Below are 19,210 nucleotides of genomic sequence, written 5' to 3' on the forward strand. Positions count from 1 at the left end.
CATTCATTCATGTATTTCTTCCAACCAATACTCATCAATGTGTGGCCAGTACAATGCTACAGGTTCCTCAGCTCCACAATTTAATGCAGGGTATAATAAATTCTCTAGGATATTTCAGTTAGTTCTTTAGTTTTAAATATCAGCTTGGGTCATTAACTCCCAAAGTTATATTCAAGTCCAGATTCTGCCAACATGCTCTACACTCATATATAGTCAACTGTCTAAACTACTTTCAACTGAATGTCTGCTGGGCAGCTCACACTTAGTATGGCCAAAACACAGCACCTGATGTTCCCCACTCAATCTCACTTCCTTATGTTCCCCATTTCCGTAAATGTCCAAGGCAATCACCTGGGTTGGTTAAACCATGTCAACTCGTCTCCCTCAAATCCTCCACAATCTTCAAATGATATGGCCTCTAGCTTCAAAATATAGATGTCTACATCAGTCTTTAACAGTAGATACCACCATAATCTCCTTACTGGACTAACTCGTAACCATGTTACTACTTTTGCTCTGCTACCACCATCCAACATTAACATATTAACTACAGTGATCTTTCAAAAATATGCATTTCCTTCTCTCCCAGAACTGCCCCCTGGTTTTTGTTGTTGCCGTTTTGCATTCAGGACTTAGCCTAAATGTAACCTCAGCGAGGACTCTCTTGGCTGTCTTCATGCATCCCATCCCAGTCGGTGTCCTAACAACCTTTTTCATCTTTCCGGATAGATTTATCACTGCCTAAAACTATATTATTCATTTACCTGACTCATCCCTCCAAAACATAATGTCTCTCAGGGAGAAAACTAATAAATGACTTTTACTAGAAAAAATACAGATATAGGGGCCTCCCTGGTGGCGCAGCGGTTGAGCGCTGGGTTGCGAAGCTGCCCGCGGCCTCTGTGGAGCCAGTTCGATCCCCAGCTGCTCCCCGGCCACCAGAGGAGGGTCCCACATGGCGCGCAGGCCTCTCCTGCCGCCCACTGCTCCCTTCAGCAGTGTACCTCGGTCCTTCTGCCTGCTCTGCTCCCTGCTCTGGCTCTGGTGAATTCTCTCACCCTCCCGTGCTTCTGACTGTACCCAGTGCTTGTATAAACAAAACAAACAAACAAATAAATAAATAAAACATGCCTCTATAAAAAAAAAATACAGATATATGAGAAAAGGGGGATTCAATCTAAATTGTCCGGAAAAGTATCTCTAAAGTAATGTAGGTGGAGGACAACGAATTAACCACATAAAGGATGGGGGGAGGAGGGGATGAGGTTTCTAAGCAAAAATAGGTGGAAGACAATGAATTAACCACATAAAGGATGGGGGGAGGAGGGGATGAGGATTCTAAGCAAAAGGTACAAGAGGATCAAGTAGCACGGCACACTCAAATAACTGCAGTTCTCTATGGCTAAAGCACAGAGACAGCGCTGGGGAGGGAAAAGCGAGAAAATCTGCTATAAGCAGAAGCCATACCACACATACTCTGAAGGATTCTGATCACTATCCGAAGGCCAATTAGAACTCTTTAAAGATGAAGAAGGTAAGAGATGACCTGATTGCTTTTGCATAAACTAACTCAGACAGCAATATGAAGAATGAAATAGAAGAGAGCAAGAGGAAAGACAAGACAGATCAAGATGCCTAAATCTAGGCAGAAAAAAGAAATGGCTTATGGTAAAGAGGTGCAAAGAAGCAGACAGACTTAAAAGATAATTTAGAATGGAGAAGTTCCTTTTCAGCTTTTCTGCCCATTTTTTGACTGGATTATTTACTTTGTTTTTGTTGAGTCTCTTCAGCTCTTTGTATATTTTTGTGATCAGTCCTTTATCACTAGTGTTAGGTGCAAAAATTTTCTCCCTGTCAGTGGGGTATCTCTTTGTTTTGGTTATTGTCTCTTTTGCTGTACAGAAGCTCTTTAATTTGATGTAATCCCAGATGTTTATCTTTGCCTTTGCTATCACTGCTTTGGGTGATGTGTCTGTAAAGATGTTACTGAGGTGTATGTTGTGTAGTGTTAAAAAGAAAAATACTGGAGGGCCTCCCCTGGTGGCGCAGTGGTTGAGCACTGGGCTGCGAAGCTGCCTGCAGCCTCTGCAGCGCTGGTTTGATCCCGGGCTGCTGGGCGAGGGTCCCACATGCTGTGCAGACCTCTCCTGCTGGGCCCGCTGCTCCTCTCAGCAGTGTACTTCGTCACTCTGCCTGTTCTGCTCCCTGCTCTGGCTCTGGTGAATTCTCTCACCCTGCCACACTCCTGACTGTACCCAGTGCTTGTATAAATAAATAAATCTTAAAAAAAAAAAAAAGGAAAAATACCGATGGTCTCACTCATAGCAGGAACTTAGAAAACCTAAATAAGGGACCAGGAAAGACTAATGATCATAAAGTAAAAATCAAAATCGACAAGCAACTATAAAACAGAGACACACATGGGGGGGGCGGCGGCAGGGAAGGAGGGATTAAGATCAAAATAAGGGGGGGGTGGGAATTGTATGGGGACTATAACTAAGATAAAAATGCATATATTGTGCAAAAATGAAAAGTGATGTAAAAATAGGTCCTCCCTGGTGGCACAAGGGGTTAAGATGCAACCTATGACGCTCCCCGCAGCCTCTGCAGCACGAGTTCGATCCACTGGCTGGCCAGGGAGCTACCCACATGGCGCAGCAGACCTCTCCTGTCTCGGCCACTGCTCCCCTCAGCAGTGTACTTCAGTCAATCCGCCTGTTCTGCTCCCTGCTCTGTCTCTGGTGAATCCTCTCACCCCCTGGCCTGTGTCCCAGCTCTTGCATGCATAAATAAATCTTAAAAAAAAAGATGTAAGAATATATAAAATAAAATAAAAAGACATTTAGAATGCAGAGGTGCACCAGGGGACAGGAAGCGGTCTCCCGGACTCCTAGACCGCTGTGTTGGCAGATCTGCTGAGCCAGAACCAGAATGTCTTCTGGTGAAGCAGTAACTTTCTGCGCGGAGCTCCTCGCTCTCACATTCAAAGCCTGAAGCACCCATGAAAACCAGGATGCGGGGGAGGGCGGCGGGCTGTCTGCGCCTTTCCCGGGAACATGAGCTCCTGAGGGCACAAGGGGTTCAGCGAAGCACCCCGCAAGCACCCCAGGGCCGGCAGCTCAGACGCCCTGTTCCAAGCCCCGTCCGCGCCGCCGCTCCCGCGGCTCCCCGCAGCCGTGCACGGGTCAGCCTGCCTGCTCCGCGCCCCTCTCTCTGGGGGTCCTCTCACCCCCCCCCCGGCCTGCACCCCAGCTCGTGTGCATAAATAGATCTCCTTTTTTTTTCTTTTTTTTAAAGACTCGTCTACGAATTGCCGGATGCCTGCGTCTCGCGGTCTCCCGCCCCTAAGCCCTCGGGCTCGCGGCCCCCGTCACCCCCGACTCCGCGCCCCCCGGTCTCCCCCGCCCCCCTCGCTCCCCCGCCCCCCCTCGCTCCCCCGCCCCCCCGCACCTGGGTCACGAACTCCGCGTTGATCTGGGACACGGTCGGGGCCACGATTTTCTTGGGGGGAGCGGCGGCCGCCATGGTCGCGCCCTCCCTGCGCCCCGGGGAAGGAGCGCGCCGCCGAGCACCCGCGGGCCCGACGCGGTCTCTGAGCGCCCGGCGCCGTCTGCGCCCGCGGGGGGAACCGGCCGGCAGCCCGAGCCGAGCGATCACCCCGGCAGCGCGCGCCGCGGCAGCTTCCCCGGAAGCGGGCGGCCGGGCCCGGAAGTGTGCGTGCCGGCTCCGGGCTAGAGAGGCCGGGGGCGGTGGCCGCCCCCGCGCGCGCCCCCTCGCGGCCAGCAGGGAGAAGGCCGCCTGCGGGTGTGAGCGGGTCTCAGAGCGCCAGGACGCTGAGGGCGAGGGTGTGGGTTTCTGGTGATAGCTTGGGGCGGGGAGATTGGAGTTTCTTCCTACCGGAAAAAAAGCAATAATGGAAAAAAACAAAACAAAACAAAAAAAAAAAACCCACACCACCACATATCGGGATCCGGCGCTTGGTTTTTAACTTTATGGCGCTTTATGGAGGTACAAACCTGAAAACGGCAGGAAGGAGATGCATTTATTGTTGAAGGCCATGGGACACCGATGATTGAAAATCTACTTTTGGAAGATGCCTATGGGTTGGAGTAGGCAACATAGAGATGAGAATACCAGCTGGGAGGCTATTGTCAATCTGAGGCAAAAGTAAAATTAATGGAATATTACTCAGCAATCAAAAAAGATAAACACATGCAGTTTGCAGCAACATGGATGGAGCTAGAAGAGAACATGCTCAGCGAAATAAGTCAGAAAGAAAAAGAAAAACACCGGATGGTCTCACTCACAGCAGGAATTTAGAAAACCTAAATAAGGGACCAGGAAAAAGACTAATTATAATAAAGTAAAAATCAAACTCAACAAGCAACTATAAACCAGAGACACACTTGGGGGGAGGGGAGATTAGGATCAAAATAAGGGGGCCGTGGGAATTGTATGGGGACTATAACCAAGATGAAAATGCATACATTGTGCAAAAAATGAAAAATGATGTAAAATATATATATAATTTAGAAAAAAGTAAAAATTAGGCCAAAGTTTGTGTTCTGGCAGTATAAACAAAGAGGGGAGAATAAACATGAAGACCCTGAAAATGTAGAATGAAGAGAAATTCATCCTAACTAACTGAAAAAATAGTAGAACCATAAAGCACAATAGAGAAGACATAAGATAGAATAAGCTTAGAAAGAAAAGCCGATTCCATTATATAGAGGGACAGTCGGACATAGCAGGAGGTATCCAGGTGAGTTTGCCAGCAGACGTTTTTATTAAACTCATAATTTATCTTATGATTTTATGACATGAAGTCAACAGGCTTCAGCTCCTCAGTGATCTAACCTGTGTAAATGTCTAATTTATAATACCTAGTAGATTTATGACAAAATTCTGTCATTATATCGTCCTACTTTTCATATCGCTTCTCTTAACCAAGTTTTTGAGTGATGGATATGAATATTCTAAAATTGTGTGTATTTTATTTTTCATTTCTTTTACAACTATTCTATAATGTGTTTTGCAAATGAGGAAGAAAGCAAGCAAAGGAACCAAATGATAAAAAGAGAAGAGTTTCAGAAGTGAAATTGTCAGTATTACCAAGTCCTACTCCAATTACTCTGGCCAAGGTAATGCTATACATTGACTGGCTTAGATTTATATCAGCCAACCTTGAATAGTCCTGATAGAAAGGGAAAAATGAGGCTTAGATTGGTCATGAACCATTGTTGGAGATGAACTTAGGCCAGTGTGTCCAGACCACTTGGCTGATCCACAGTGAAGGGGAGGAGAAGTTGTGTTTTGAACTCGTGATGCTCATTACCATGACCATTGATACAGCAAATCTCAAGAGGTGGTGAGTAAAATATTAGGTTAAAAGAAAAAATACTAAGAAGTTAGTAAGCGAAGAGGCAATGGAGGATATAAGATGAATTTTCAACAATTCTGATCATAAAATGAAGAGTAAAATATGACAAAAATTAGTATGACAGGTAAAAGTAAAGTTTGCTTCAACTACTCTCTTTTTAAGGTAGGTGAAATGAACACAGCTGATTGCCTAAGTTCTTATTTCCAAACACAACTTAAAATTTGACCTGTATGCATATCACCTTCAGGAAATCAGGACTAGGTAATCCTATCTCCCCCCGTCAGTGGTTAGTTCAGGAATGTACCTGTGAGCAGTTGAGGCAGATTATAGGGTAAGATTTGCTGTAGGCTTCTAGAAAAGTTGTTTCTTCCTCTTATGGGAATTTCTGGATCTCCTGTTCACTCCCTGTTCCATCATATCCCTGTGAAGGAATTGTGCAATCCCAGTTGCAGACAAAACATCCTACAAGTACCAAAGAACAAGCCTTGTAATTGTGAAAGACAGAGCAGATAGAAGGAACCAGTTAATGATATGGTTTAACAACCCTAACGGATATCTCATCATATAAACCAATGAAGGTTCCTACTGTTAGAGCAACTTGAGTTAAGTGTTCTTTTACTTGCAGTCAAGCTATCATAAATGAATTGGGAACACATGGAATTTTCCTTTTCAGGTAGGAAGAAGGAACCAATGGAGAGGGAAAATGAAAGATATTAGAAAAAAGATGGGGCTATTGGTGAAGTTCCTAGAGGAGAGGAAGGAAAAAGCAAGCTTCAGAAAGGCGTGAGAACATTATTATTCAAAGTATATGGTGAGACAGAGGAGTAAAGATAAACGTTTTTGGCTGAGAGAACATGTTGGGTTGGCTTTGAGCTCAACAAATTACAAGGCCAATTCATCCCAAGAGCAAATGAAAAGTCTAAGTAAGTCTATTTAAGGAGAATGTAAAAGGGTTTGTAGTAATGGCTTCATTCATTCCTCCTTGCACACATTCAGTATACATTTGAGAACGTAAGGATATACAAACATCATCTACAGATACTGTATGAAGCCCTCTGCATAAAACATTGAGATGCATTTTCTTGCTTTCCAGAAGCATGTAGTTTAGCTCAGTGGTTTTCAAAGAGTAGCTTTAATACAGCAGCAATTGCTAACCTGTATAAATGCAAATTCTCCCACCCAATCTGACACTGAATCAGAAACTCTGAGAGTACAGTACAGCAATCTGTGCTTTAACAAGCCCCATAGATGATTCCAGTACACACTGCTTTGAAACCACTGATCAACAGAACCAAGTAATAGAGTTATAAACAAAAAGCAGTGGAGCACAGGTGAAAGAGTCCTGGGTAAATTTTAAGGGCTTCCAGAGAAGTATTTAAGCTCTAACTTCAAAGAGTATGTTTGCTAAAGCAGATCCAATATATTACATGTTCTATATTCCGTTCAGTAATACCATTGCATTACTTTTCTTTCCAGTTAAATTCTAAGCCTAATTGGCAATATAAATCTCAACAAGATAGAAATGAAATGTTCCTTCTTTCCCTGCAGCTTCTAAAAGGCAACTATTCTGCATCATAAGTATCCCTTGCAAATGCTATTTTTAACAAGTCTTGTAAGATACCCAGACTTGACTTCAGAAACTGCTCCTATATCCTTAAATTGTCTAACTCTAGTTGGTTACCTTACCTAAGTTATGAATTGGAATGAATTGGAATGCTTTCCGTAGGTGAGTTTTTAACACATGGGAAAAAACCCACAACCTGACCCAACAAAATTTCTTCACTCAACAGTGTAAGATAATTTAAATTAATACTAGTTAGATGAAATGAAGGCAGTAAATGAAAAATATATGCATTGACCTGATTCTATAACAGTACAAACCTGGAAAGGCCAGAGGAGTATAAATAAGTAAGCAGGAAGATCGTATGACATGCAGTGGAATTAATGTATTTTTTTGTAGGCGATAAGGAGCTACTGAAGCATTTTAATAGGAAGGAAGTACATGATTAAATATCATGTTAGAAAATTCAGTGTAGGTCAGTTGGAGTGGGCCCAGGAAAGCAACTGGCCATCAGTTCCTTGTTCCAGTATTATGCGATTTTCTTTTTTCATTAAAAAAAAAAAAAAAGTCCAAACTGTGTAACTTTCAACTTTATTTTTTTAAATATTCTGATGTGACTTTTTCAGGAATTTAAATCACCATCTTCTTTCCTTCAACATACATGTTTTGTTTTGAAATTGTAGTCTCTGTTGCAGTGTAAAACAGAAACACAAACTCATTCAATCAAACTGCTTCTGTAAGTTATTATGCTATAGTCTGGAATCAGCCAAACAAAAAATTCTTCTAATTCTCTTTAAAGTTTATTCTTTTCTGAAAACCAGTCATTGATTCAACAATAGTAAAAGTTTTAGCATGCAGCAAATCATCACTTAATAGCTAATGCTTAATCTTATCATGGATGTATACAGTTTATTTTCATTCCTATAAAGTTTCCACAAGAAGCTTGCGATGATATTAAAAGTAAATATGTATTTTGTTACAGGTACTTCAAATAGCACTACAGTACATCTTTGACAAAATTTTTACAATATTCCAACTTTCAATATGAAACAGCTTAAAAAGGCATGGGCCAAAAGAAAATGTATCACTTAGGCAAATAGTCTAATGATCATACAAACACAACACTGTTAGAACTCTCTCTGTTTGGGGTATGAATGGAGTATATAAGCTATTTACTTCAAATAAAATTACATAAATAGCTTAAGAATCCCAAAATAAATATTTTCAGACATTTTAAGGAAAAAAACCTTTGAACCATTAGTTTTGGAAAATATGAACTATTTCTTGCTTTTATGTAATAGATATGTTCTGCAAGTTCAAAGCAAATTCTAAAAATGATAATCTTACTTACTCTAGAGAAATATATCTCAAATAAACCTAAAGAAATAATTATTTTAAAACATGATTCTCCTGAATATTTATACAACATTGGTATTCATCTGTATTGTCATGTTTTGTCTCTGTAAATTAAACCCAAGTTTCTCAACATTCACTCGTAAAAGCAAGCAGATCAACCTCCCCTTCTCACTGCCCCCACACCGTTCTTGGAGAATGATGTAAACTCACAATGTTCATTTATCCATTCTCAGTAGAGGGACTGTCACTCTATTTAAGTGTGCCAGGATAAATACCTACCTGTTCTTTTCATCTTAGAAATATAACGGGTTTTCTTATTAGAAAATATCATTCTTCAAGATTTTATTAAAAAAATGCCAAATATGAAGGATAATTTGTGACTATAAGTCTTTTGTAGTTCAGGAGTAGGTGAAATATTTCCCAAATCATGACAATATTGTTCAGAAGAATGGCATTCTGAATTTTCTCTAAGCAACTTTTTCCTATATAGGAATAATTACTTTATTAATTAAAGTAACAATTTACTAAAAATCTAAATAAAATTCTTCAGCATTAGTCTTGAAAACACATACAGGAATTAAAAACTAGATCTAGTCATTGCCATCTGATCCAACTTAACAGAGTAAGTTAAGTCATAGAACCACTTAAAGAGGCATTAAAAGAGTTTACTAAAGCAGATATATAATTTTTGTAGAGTTACAGGTATATAGATGAGTCTTAAGTCCACAACAACTGCTGTCAATCATTAATAACCAAATAGAAGAATTGCATTTATTCCTCTTAAAAGATAACACTGCATAGACAATAAACCTGATAAGTAAACATGGTAAATTTATAGAGATGCATCCTAGTCTCCTTCTTACTTATAAATTCTTTTGGGAAAGACAACTACAGGCTGGGCACAAAACTAGTTCTAACTGCCTGTGGAAAAGGAGGTGAAACTATTCAAGTCGTAGAATAAATAGCTTAAAAGACTGATGAAATTAATGGTATGGTTTTCTCATCCATTTTCACTTTTATTGCTCTTATATATTTTAAACTTAGGAGAATAAGTTTTGCAATAGAATTTGAGCCATAGGTGGACAAAATTATGCTTTCATGCAAAATATAAAATACATGAAATATTGTAGGGCTATTTGCTGCAGTAAAAAACCAATTTCTGCCACTCAGTCTTTTGAATATCTTAGAGATGACATGTCTTCAGGAGTAATTCTTCTTTAAAAATGAGTAAGGCTGAATTATTTGTACCACATCTTGGATAGATTAACACTTTCCATATAGCCAAAAAATATATTAAAATGATTATTTTATGGCACCAAATCAAATACTTCCCTCTAAAAATTAATTTGGCTATAACATTGTTATTAATAGTCTATGTGTCTTACCTTTCTCTATGTAGGCCAATTAACTGCCTATGAAATCATTTAACCTAATACAAGCCACTTGATAAAAATATATTTTAAATGATACAGGCTTTACAAACAAGATCACCAGAGAGACCACAAACGTGTGAGGGATTCTGTTAGTTACATAACCGAGTTTAAGACACCACTTTATCTTGCGGTCGTTCCTTAAAGTGAGTAAGTTGATGCCTCTTCCAGTGAGGAGCCTGTCTGAATGTTTTGCCACAAACTGAGCATTCAAATGGCTTCTGCCCTGCGTGAATTAGATAGTGTCTTTCCAGTTTGGATGGAGATCTAAAACTTTTAGAACAAACACTGCATTGGTAAAGGAGGCCATCATTCCGCTCCGTACGTTCTGAATAATTACAGCAGTGACTGTAATGGCTCTGCTCTGACTCCAGAAGCGCATTAGAGATATAGGGCTGTCTGTTCCTATAGTGGGTACCAAGAATGAAATCCTCAGATTCTGCCTTAACTTTTATTTCTGATATTTGATCTGACTCTGAGACCTCATAATTTTGAAAATCAAGAGTCTGACATTGTTGGGAAGGATTATAGTTAACATTATCACCTGGATGAATGAAAAGTTTGTTCAAATTGTCAAATTCAACTTGGCAAATAGATCTTCTATAGGGAATCTTTTCAATATGAGTTAACTTATGTCTTTTCAAATGAGCTGACTGTCTGAAAGATTTCCCACAAACATTACAGCCAAATGGCCTTTGTCCGGTATGAATTAAGTAGTGTCTTTGTAGTTTGGATACAGAAGGAAATACTTTCTCACATTTGTCACAAGGACACACCTTATGTCCACTATGTATATTTTCACTTGAAACTGAAAAACCACACGGAAGCACTTCGCAGTTATCAAAGAATTCCTCACCTGGTGAACCATAGAGAGACATGTCTTTATTATTCACTGTGTTATCCATAGTTAACATGTTTTCTGTTGTTAGGATACCTTTCAAGTTTTTTCCCATGTTTTGGCTCTGGAAGTGCTTTTGCCATGAAAATGGCAAAGTCAGTGTTTTCTTTTTTTTATTGCCAACTGTTTTATATGTTCCACGATTGCCAAAAGAACCCAGAAACATTCTCTGGGTTTGTTCAGGGTTCTGCTCACTAGAAATAAGTTCACAATTTTTCAAGAAACCGTTTTTAAATACTTTTTTCTCAGATCGAAAGTTATCTAATTTCTTACCCCCAGCACGTTTAAGCTTGGCCAAGATTTTTTTAACAACAGTTTTATAGTTGTAGCTTCTTTTGAGCTTGCTTGGAATTTTGCCACCTCTGGCAGGAAAACACTTGTGTCCATTGAGAATCTGCTCTGATTCAAAACACTCTTCACACTCTGGACATTGAAAAGGGACAATATAAATAGAGTGGATATCAAGTTGATTATTCTCCTCAGATTCACCTGTGTCACCATTTTCAAAACCATCCTGCTTTACATTGAACTTATTAGGCAAGGGACATGATTCTGGACTCTTCACCTTTAAAGAAAGAGTTGGAAAAGTCTTATTCCTTGTATGTATCTGCTTATGCTTCAGAAGTTTGCTTTGAATCTTAAATCCTTTTTGACAAAAACAACATTGAAAAGGTCTTTCTTCTGAGTGTGTGAGTTGGTGGATTTTCAAATGAGTTGACTGTCGGAAAGATTTACTGCACAGAACACATTTAAAAGGCCTCTGACCAGTATGTATAAGTGTATGCCTATCCAGTTTGGATTGTGATGGAAACATCTTGCCACAGATTGTACATGCATGAATACTCTTTCTTTTCTTTGTAGAGCTGTACGAAGGGTCAGACTTAGAGCATGGATGTAATGCCCATCTCTCCTCTGTGGTGAACGTATGATACATTCCATACACTGGCTTTTCTTGCTTGGTCTCCAACACTCTTCTGCCATGTTTAACATCATTTTGGTAGGTTTCATTGTGGAGTTGTTGGTGCTTCACAAATGTCTTCAGATTCTTAAAGTGGCGTTGACAAATATTACATTTAAAAGGCAGATTATGAGTTAGTTGATGTCTCTCTAGATGAACTAGTTGCCTAAAAGTTTTATGACACACATCACATTCAAATGGCTTTTGACCAGTATGAATGAGATAATGTCTCGCTAATTTTGATGGTGTTTCAAAATGCTTGAAGCAAATATTGCAAATATATGGCCTATTTCTAGGTAGTTTGTTGGCTACTGCACACTGTTGAATCTTTAGCATTTTAAAATTGTTTTCAGCCATCATAATCTTCAGTGATATACTCTGATGAGCTCCATCGTGTTCTTAAACTCCACAGAGGTCTAAAAATAAAATACAAAAATATATATAATTTCAAAATACATGTAAAGAAACAATTGAAATTCTTTGACTGAAGATATTAAGGTTAAAGAGGAATCTGGAATTTGTTTAAAATTGAGCTAATAATCATTTTAGATGACTATTTTAGATACATAAAATGAATTTCACACAAAAAATATTAAAATAAATATCTAAAGGTCTATTTAAGCTGTATTTCTAATTAATTGAGATGATGCATTAAAAGGTGATTATATAGCATTTCATAATACTAAATACACCTTTTAATTTCAATTTTTTAGTGCACTATTACATTTATCAATTATTAGTTGCTTTATCATTTGGGCTAAGTTGGTAAAATGTGTAAGAATTAAAATACATTAATGAAAATAAGATGTGCTTGATTTAATTATACTATACCATGGACATGATCCAAGAATGGAATGTTCCAATCTATCAAAGTTAGATTTCTGAGCCACATCATTAACACTCTCAGTTACTTCTTTGGATCAATAAAGAACACATGGACAAGTGGGAAGAAATGTCCCAGAAAACCCAGGTTCTAGTCCTAAATTTGCCAACACATGATCTCAGTAGTAGAAAAAAGGAAGTACAGATTTCTCATCTCTTTTTCTTTTTTTAAAAAAAGATTTATTTATTTATTTATACAAGCACTGGGTACAGTCAGAGGCGCAGGAGGGTGAGAGAATTCACCAGAGCCAGCAAGGAGAGTAGCACAGGCAGACCGACGAGGTACACTGCTGAGGGGAGCGGCAGGAGAGGTCTGCGCACCATGTGGGACCCTCACCAGGCGGCCGGGGATTGAACCAGCGCTGCAGAGGCTGCAGGCAGCTTCGCAGCCCAGCACTCAACTGCTGCGCCACTGGCGAGGCCCATATTTCTCATCTCTAAAAGAAAAACATGCCTACCTGCCTGTCCATAAATCAAGTTATCGTGAGAATCAGTGGAGGTAATGCATCTGAACATATTGGCAAGCTATGCAATGATACACAAACGTAAGGTATTATTCAGCACAACACTAATTAAAATTTTAAAACTTCATCCTTATCTACTTAATATCATTTGTAGGATGCTAAGATAAAAACACTAACTTAATTTACAGTGCTTTCCATTTCTCTCTTTTACTTTGTTGTAGAATTGTTAAAAGGCAAGTGCAGAGAAAAGATTGACAAATTGGCTACTTACATAATTATGGCTGAGGAATTGAAAGTTTGTATGGTTCATTTTTCAGGCAATATTATAAAAAGATCATTTTAGTTTCAGAGTTAATATAAAGACAAAAACACAGGCACTTTTACAACAATCTTACACCCTATCTTCCCTTTTATCAGGGAACACAGTTTTCTTCTCATCCTTCTATTACTTTTTTAAAAATAAATAAGGGAGTCAGAGGTTTTTTTTAGAAGCTGTTCTAGCTCTTTCACTCTAATGCTATGTCTTCTAGTTGAAATCACAGTTGACAAGTTCACCTAAACTCAGGATGCTTTTGTTAGCTGATTTGACAATCATGCAACATATAAGCTATTTGCTTTTTACTGTCTTATAGAAGACACCTTAAATGCAAAATTACAAATACACTCATGGACACACACAGCAATATGAACTAGAAACAGAAAAAAAATCGTAATTCATTTATTGAGTAAATATTTTCTGCTAGTAGCTTTATTATAGTGTCTTTTAAACTATAAGCTACTACCCATTAATCAATTGTGAAATCAATTTAGCAGATCATGATCAGCATTTTTGTTTAATGAAACAGAGTAGAAAATATCAGACTATCTAACAAATAGTAAGGATAAACGCCATACTGTGAAAATTCTGTAAAGAGGCAAAGAACTTTGTGAAAGCTGTTCCAGGCATACCTTTTCACACACCACTAGACAGAGGAACCCACAATAAATGGGCTAAGCCACTTATTCAAAGTGGTAAGTCATCTATAAGCTAAGATTGGTGTTCACAGGATTATCAAGGAAAGCAAGCGTGTCTGGGTTTCTTCAATTGGTCCATATAACTCCAAAATATTTACTTAAACTCAGACGTTAAATGGAACACACCATACAAATCTATGTAGAATAATCACATTGCAAACCACTAATTAACAAAATACAACATAGAGGGCCTCCCCTGGTGGCACAGGCAGTTGAGCGCAGAACTGTGAAGCTGCCAGCAGCCTCTGCAGTGCCAGTTCGATCCCAGCCCGCTGGGGAGAAACCCACATGGCACAGCAGACCTCTCCTGTCTCGCCCGCTGCTCCCCTCAACAGTGTATTTCGTCAGTCTGCCTGTTCTGTTCCCCGCTCTGTCTCTTATGAATCCTCTCACCCTCCTGCACATCTGGCCTGTACCCCGGTTCTTGTATAAAATAAATAAATCTTTTTAAAAAACAAAACAAAGAAACAAAATACAACATAGAACCCAAATATCCATGTTAGCAAAATTCAGCTATCGGTGCTATTATGCATTTTTGCAACAATGAATCAGAAATTAGAGATGAACGACCTCCAAATCCCTAACAACTACAACAGTTATGAGGATTAAAATTAAGTCATGAATCCAGTGACCTGCCAAGAGCTTGAAAATTTACTTTATTTCAGACAAGCAATCAATTAGGTGGTCAATTAGAATCCAACTGATAGTAATAATGAAACCTTTATTCACTTACTGCAACAGTGTAGGCAGGAGGCAAAAGAAGTGCATGTTCCCCAGTGGTCCCTTAAAGGGAACACCACCATGTGAGTGAGGATCAGGTGGGTGTATTGCACACAAATATCTTAGTGCAAAGGAGGCGCAAACAAAAGGCCTCTGCATCTTTATGGATCTGTGGGCAGGGCAGGAGGAAGGAAGGGCTAGAAGTAGTAAGGTCCTAAGTCAAAATGGAGAAAAGCACCTCAGCCAAGGTCACCCATCCTTACAATATGAGGTTTAGATGGATGCACTGGGCAAGTGCTTTGGCCAAGGTCCTCAGAATGGAGGTATCTCAGCCAGGAATTCTGAATAGTATGGTCACAGCTAGCTGGAGGAAAGGGGAAAGGCCTAGACTGCAACTCCCTCCAGAAAACTGAAATGCACTGGCTAAGCACAGAGCCTGGTGTGGGAAGGGCAGCTCCCCAATCCTATTCCCACCTCAGGCCAGCCAAGTCCTGAAATTGACTATGATCAGGTCTAAAAGACCTCGCATCAGATTTTGGCTTGCAGTCAGACTCAATTCCTATTGCCTATTCTTCCTTCCCTTTAATCGTTTCTATAAAACATTGCTGGGGGAAAAACCCAAAACCCAACAACCTATACTAGAACCACACACAGGACAACTATCTCTGACTATAACCGGAACGGAGTATGCACAGCTCCTGTGCCCCAAAGGTGCATTTACTTGATCACTTACCACTAGGCACTAAGACTGAATACTGTTGCCACTTGCTTCCACACCACGTGGGAAAACACGAACCGAGAGCCCTATATTGTTAGAAACACTGGTGGCAAGCGGTGATCTCATTCCCTATTTATAAGTGACAGCTCAGGGTTCCCCAATGGGACAAGTGCAGTCCCCCAAGTACTTGGACAGGGTGCCCATTAATTCGCTAGAACACCATCCAAACCCCACTTCAACTGATTGTCTGGCTCTCCATTTCTTTGGGTCGATCATTAAAAATAAACAAACTAATACCGCAATTTTCCTGTGAGACTGAAAATTAAAAACACAATAGTAAATCTCAACGGTTCAACCCGAAACTTATCCTGAATATCTGCAGAATAGACTCCGGGGGAAGGCTGTAAATACTGATCTAGAAAATAATAATAATAATAATAATAAATCATCAATCAATCAATCCAATGTTGCTTCAAAGCTGAAAGCCCCTTCGTCTTCTGGGGTTAACTAACCTCATTAAAACGAAGGAAACAAGAAAGCAAAGACCCGAGAGAAACCTGGACAACCTGCAGCTGGGGAGCCGCCTCTGACGGCCTGGACAGTGGACCCTATGGACCCTGACAGCTGGACCTCGCCCGAACCGCCCACAGCCAACAAGCACCTCGAGGTCAAGCCGGCTGCAGACATCGCCAATTCCCACCCCAGAAAGGGTGAAAACTGCAGAAAAAACGCCGTTAGCGCCAGGACCCCCAGGCGGGGGCCAGCACCCTCCCCACACCTTCCCCTCGGGGAGTTCCCGCGCCCCGAGACCAGGCGGGAGGCGGGGAAGTGGGACAAGAAAGGGAGCTGAGGTCGTGGCGCCCCCGTTCCGGGTCCCTGGGCTCCGTGGAGGGATGGAGGCAGGCCCGCCTCTTCCCGGGGCCCGCTCCCCGTCACTCTCGGGGTGCCGAGCGCCTCCCCACGCACCTGGAGCCGGCAGGGCCGGGCGGCCGCGCACCTCCGGGCCCCGGCGCCGCGCAGGCAGGAGCGCACGTCCGCAGGCCGGCGCCGCGTCGCACGGAGCGCGCATGCGCGCGGCTCGGGAGCGCCCGGGGACGCGGTCCGGCTGGAAACAGGCTCCCCCCGCCCCAGGCCCGCCGGCCGCCGTCGCCTCTCGGGGGGCCCGTGAGGGGTACCCCTGGCCGCAGCGCCACTCACCCCGCACTGCAGTTCTGGGGAGAAGAGGGGAGAGTGAAGACGGGGCGTTTTCTAGGAAAACCGAGTAGCCCGGACCGGCGGGCCCGAGGCCTGACTAGAAATTGGCGCGCCCAAGTTCGAAGCCCACTCGGCGCGTCGCCTCTGACGCAAGGGCCCGGGAGAAGCGGGGCGCCGCGGGCTGGGGGCGGCCTGTGCAGCCCAGGCCTCGGCTCTGGACGCTGTCGGGCTAAAGCTGAGGGGTTAGGAGCTTAGGCGTGGCGGTCAGGCCTCCTCGCCGCTCTCCTCGCCGCCAGCAATGGCAGGCCCTCGCGGAGCTGACTGGGCTCTGAGCCCCCTGACTGGACATAGTTTGGTTGTCTGCAAAGAACAAGAGTCTATGCTCCAGCACCTTCGGTTTGCTCTGATAATTAGATGGAAAGGATGTAAAGTGGTCAGCACAATGCCCATTGTCGAGTAAGTCCTCAAGTAGTGGGGATCATTTATGACTATTTTTATATGTAATACAGCAATTTTATAAAGTCATAGGAACCCCGTTTTAAAATGAAAGAAAGAGACAGACAAGAGACTTAACGTCACACGGCTGGATAAGGATGGAGGTGAATTTGAACACAGGTAGTGTAATGATGTTAGGGGTTAGGAGGAAGGGCACCCCGAGACCCCCAAACCTGCCCTCAGAATGGGTTATGCCATCCTGCGAATGAAGACAAAACATACTCTAGTGTATAAGACCTTTAATGGAAAGGCACTTTAATAAAATTAGTGTGCAACAGAGAGAAAGAAGAGAAAGAATATAGTTAAAATAGTTTCCAGTTAGACAGCCAAAGTTCCCCATCCTCTTCCCCTCACCTGCCCCCCATGAGTAAATGCTGAGCCACACTGTGTCGGCCCAAAGCAGGACCTCTGAGGCCTGAAACTTTGCTACAAGTCCAAGGCGCCTTCTGGTGGGGAACCACAGTAAAGGGGTAGGAGGGGCCAGGAAAGTCTGAAAGGAAAGGAGCAAAATCAAAACCCAAGGCAAGATAAAGCCTGCTACTGTTAGCCTCCCCAAGCATCTCTCATCCAAGGCACTGCCTCTTTCAACTGCCTCCTTCCATGTCCCCAAGTCCCTGGTACAAATCCAGAACCTGTTCACATGTGTCTCTAATCCATGCTCCACTTCCAGGTCTCCTTCCTGATCTTTTCATCCTTCATCCTTTGGTTGTTTAACTGGAAACTCTTTCTCTCAGCCCTTCTCTCTGTCTTTGCCTAGCTTCCTTTCCCTGCCCAGCTCCACCATCCTTAGGGTTGGGTACGGAACCTGGAACCTTCCCTTTCCCTGGGGTTTGCCCTGTTACACTACCAGACAGGCCCCTTAAATTCATTGCTGCTTCCTGACTTACAGCTATCACATTTTATGGAGACATTAAGGGATAAATGTAACTCATTTATGGACTAGGATGGCACATAATTGTTGAGTAAGATAGTTAAGTACCTAGTGAAAGTTTTAAGCCCAAAGGGCATAGAGAAGAATTTATTGTGGGTTTTTGCAGGTTCCGATGGTAACTCAGCTTAGAGGTGAGAAAATGAACGCAAGTAACAAGCACGTATTTTTGACTGTAAGTAACTTTTTGCGTTTTCACTGACGACAAAAATTGTTGTTTCAAATTTTTGATATATGTTCTATTTAAAAAGGGAGAAGTTGAGTCAATGAAAAGTCTCCATTTTTGATGTGGTGGCATGACACGCTTTAATAGGAAATAAGATTTTGCTTCTCATGTAGCAGCTTTGGAGGAGTCATATTTGGGAAAATTTAAAGCCTCTACTTCCAACAAAAGCAAAGATGGGAAGAGGGGGAGGAAAAGCTTTAGATGTCTGGAGTGCTAATCTCAGGGTGAGGATGCTATTTATTCAGGTAACCCTTGGAGATCTGCTCCATTCTGCAGGTTCTCCTAGGAGGTCAGTTCAACCAAATCATGCAAACAATTGCATGTGTGACCAACCATATAAATCCTTGAGAGAGATATATGCAGATCCTGAGAGAATATTACCTAAGACCTGGGTCCTATGGAGGGTGTATTACCTGCAAAAGAAATAGGTCTTTGCACCAAGACCCTGGTTATGTTGTAGAGCAACCCCGATATAAAACGGGGTGCCTGACTGTGGGTCCTCACCCGCGCGCTTAAAAGGACTTATCAATGCTCTACTGCAGGCACGCGTGAAAGGTTAATAAAAGGTTTATTTACAAGGGAAGGGGAAATGAGGAAATGTACAGCTCTGGGAGAAAAGTGGGAGACAAAGTTTTAAATGAGTCCTACCCGATCCGCCGATCAGGAATCCCAAAATGGCGCTCTCAGAGTTGACCGCCAGCCAGGAGCGGTGAAGCCAGGAGGCAAGCGATCGCGAGCCAGAGAGAGCCCAAGGCCCACGTGTTTGGTTTTTATATCCAACCTGGCTGCCCAACTCCACCCTCAGGTCCCAGCCACCCTCCCTTTGGTGGTGATGAGATTTGTCTTTCCCAGTGTCCTGATGGCTTTAGTCTGGAGTGGGGGTGGGGTCCACAAAGCCTGTATGGGATTAACTCAGGACAGCCTTTCCCCCTAACAGTTAGAGTATATGCAAGATAGATGGGACATAGATAAGCTGTTCTCCGAGG

At 42.1% G+C, this 19,210-nt stretch overlaps 2 protein-coding genes across 2 annotated transcripts in view; both read right to left on the reverse strand.

The window, feature by feature from the left end:
- The window catches only part of AQR (aquarius intron-binding spliceosomal factor), a gene marked incomplete at its 3' end in the record, with an annotated part of 88,200 nt that extends 84,159 nt beyond the window's left edge, over positions 1 to 4,041 (reverse strand). The window contains exon 1 of the mRNA XM_084239511.1: positions 3,451 to 4,041. Coding sequence (XP_084095637.1) covers positions 3,451 to 3,525 — 75 coding nt within the window. The 5' untranslated portion in view covers positions 3,526 to 4,041. The remainder of the gene's footprint in view (positions 1 to 3,450) is intronic.
- Positions 4,042 to 9,837: 5,796 nt separating this feature from the next.
- On the reverse strand, positions 9,838 to 12,032 carry ZNF770 (zinc finger protein 770; the record flags this gene model as incomplete). Its single annotated transcript, XM_084239705.1, has 1 exon — positions 9,838 to 12,032. Exon 1 carries the CDS (start codon positions 11,941 to 11,943, stop codon positions 9,838 to 9,840), a length of 2,106 nt encoding a protein of 701 aa, XP_084095831.1. The 5' UTR covers positions 11,944 to 12,032.
- Positions 12,033 to 19,210: the final 7,178 nt, after the last annotated feature.

The sequence above is a fragment of the Talpa europaea genome, assembly GCF_964194135.1.
Source record: "Talpa europaea genome assembly, chromosome: 8".
Taxonomy (NCBI): Eukaryota; Metazoa; Chordata; class Mammalia; order Eulipotyphla; family Talpidae; genus Talpa; species Talpa europaea.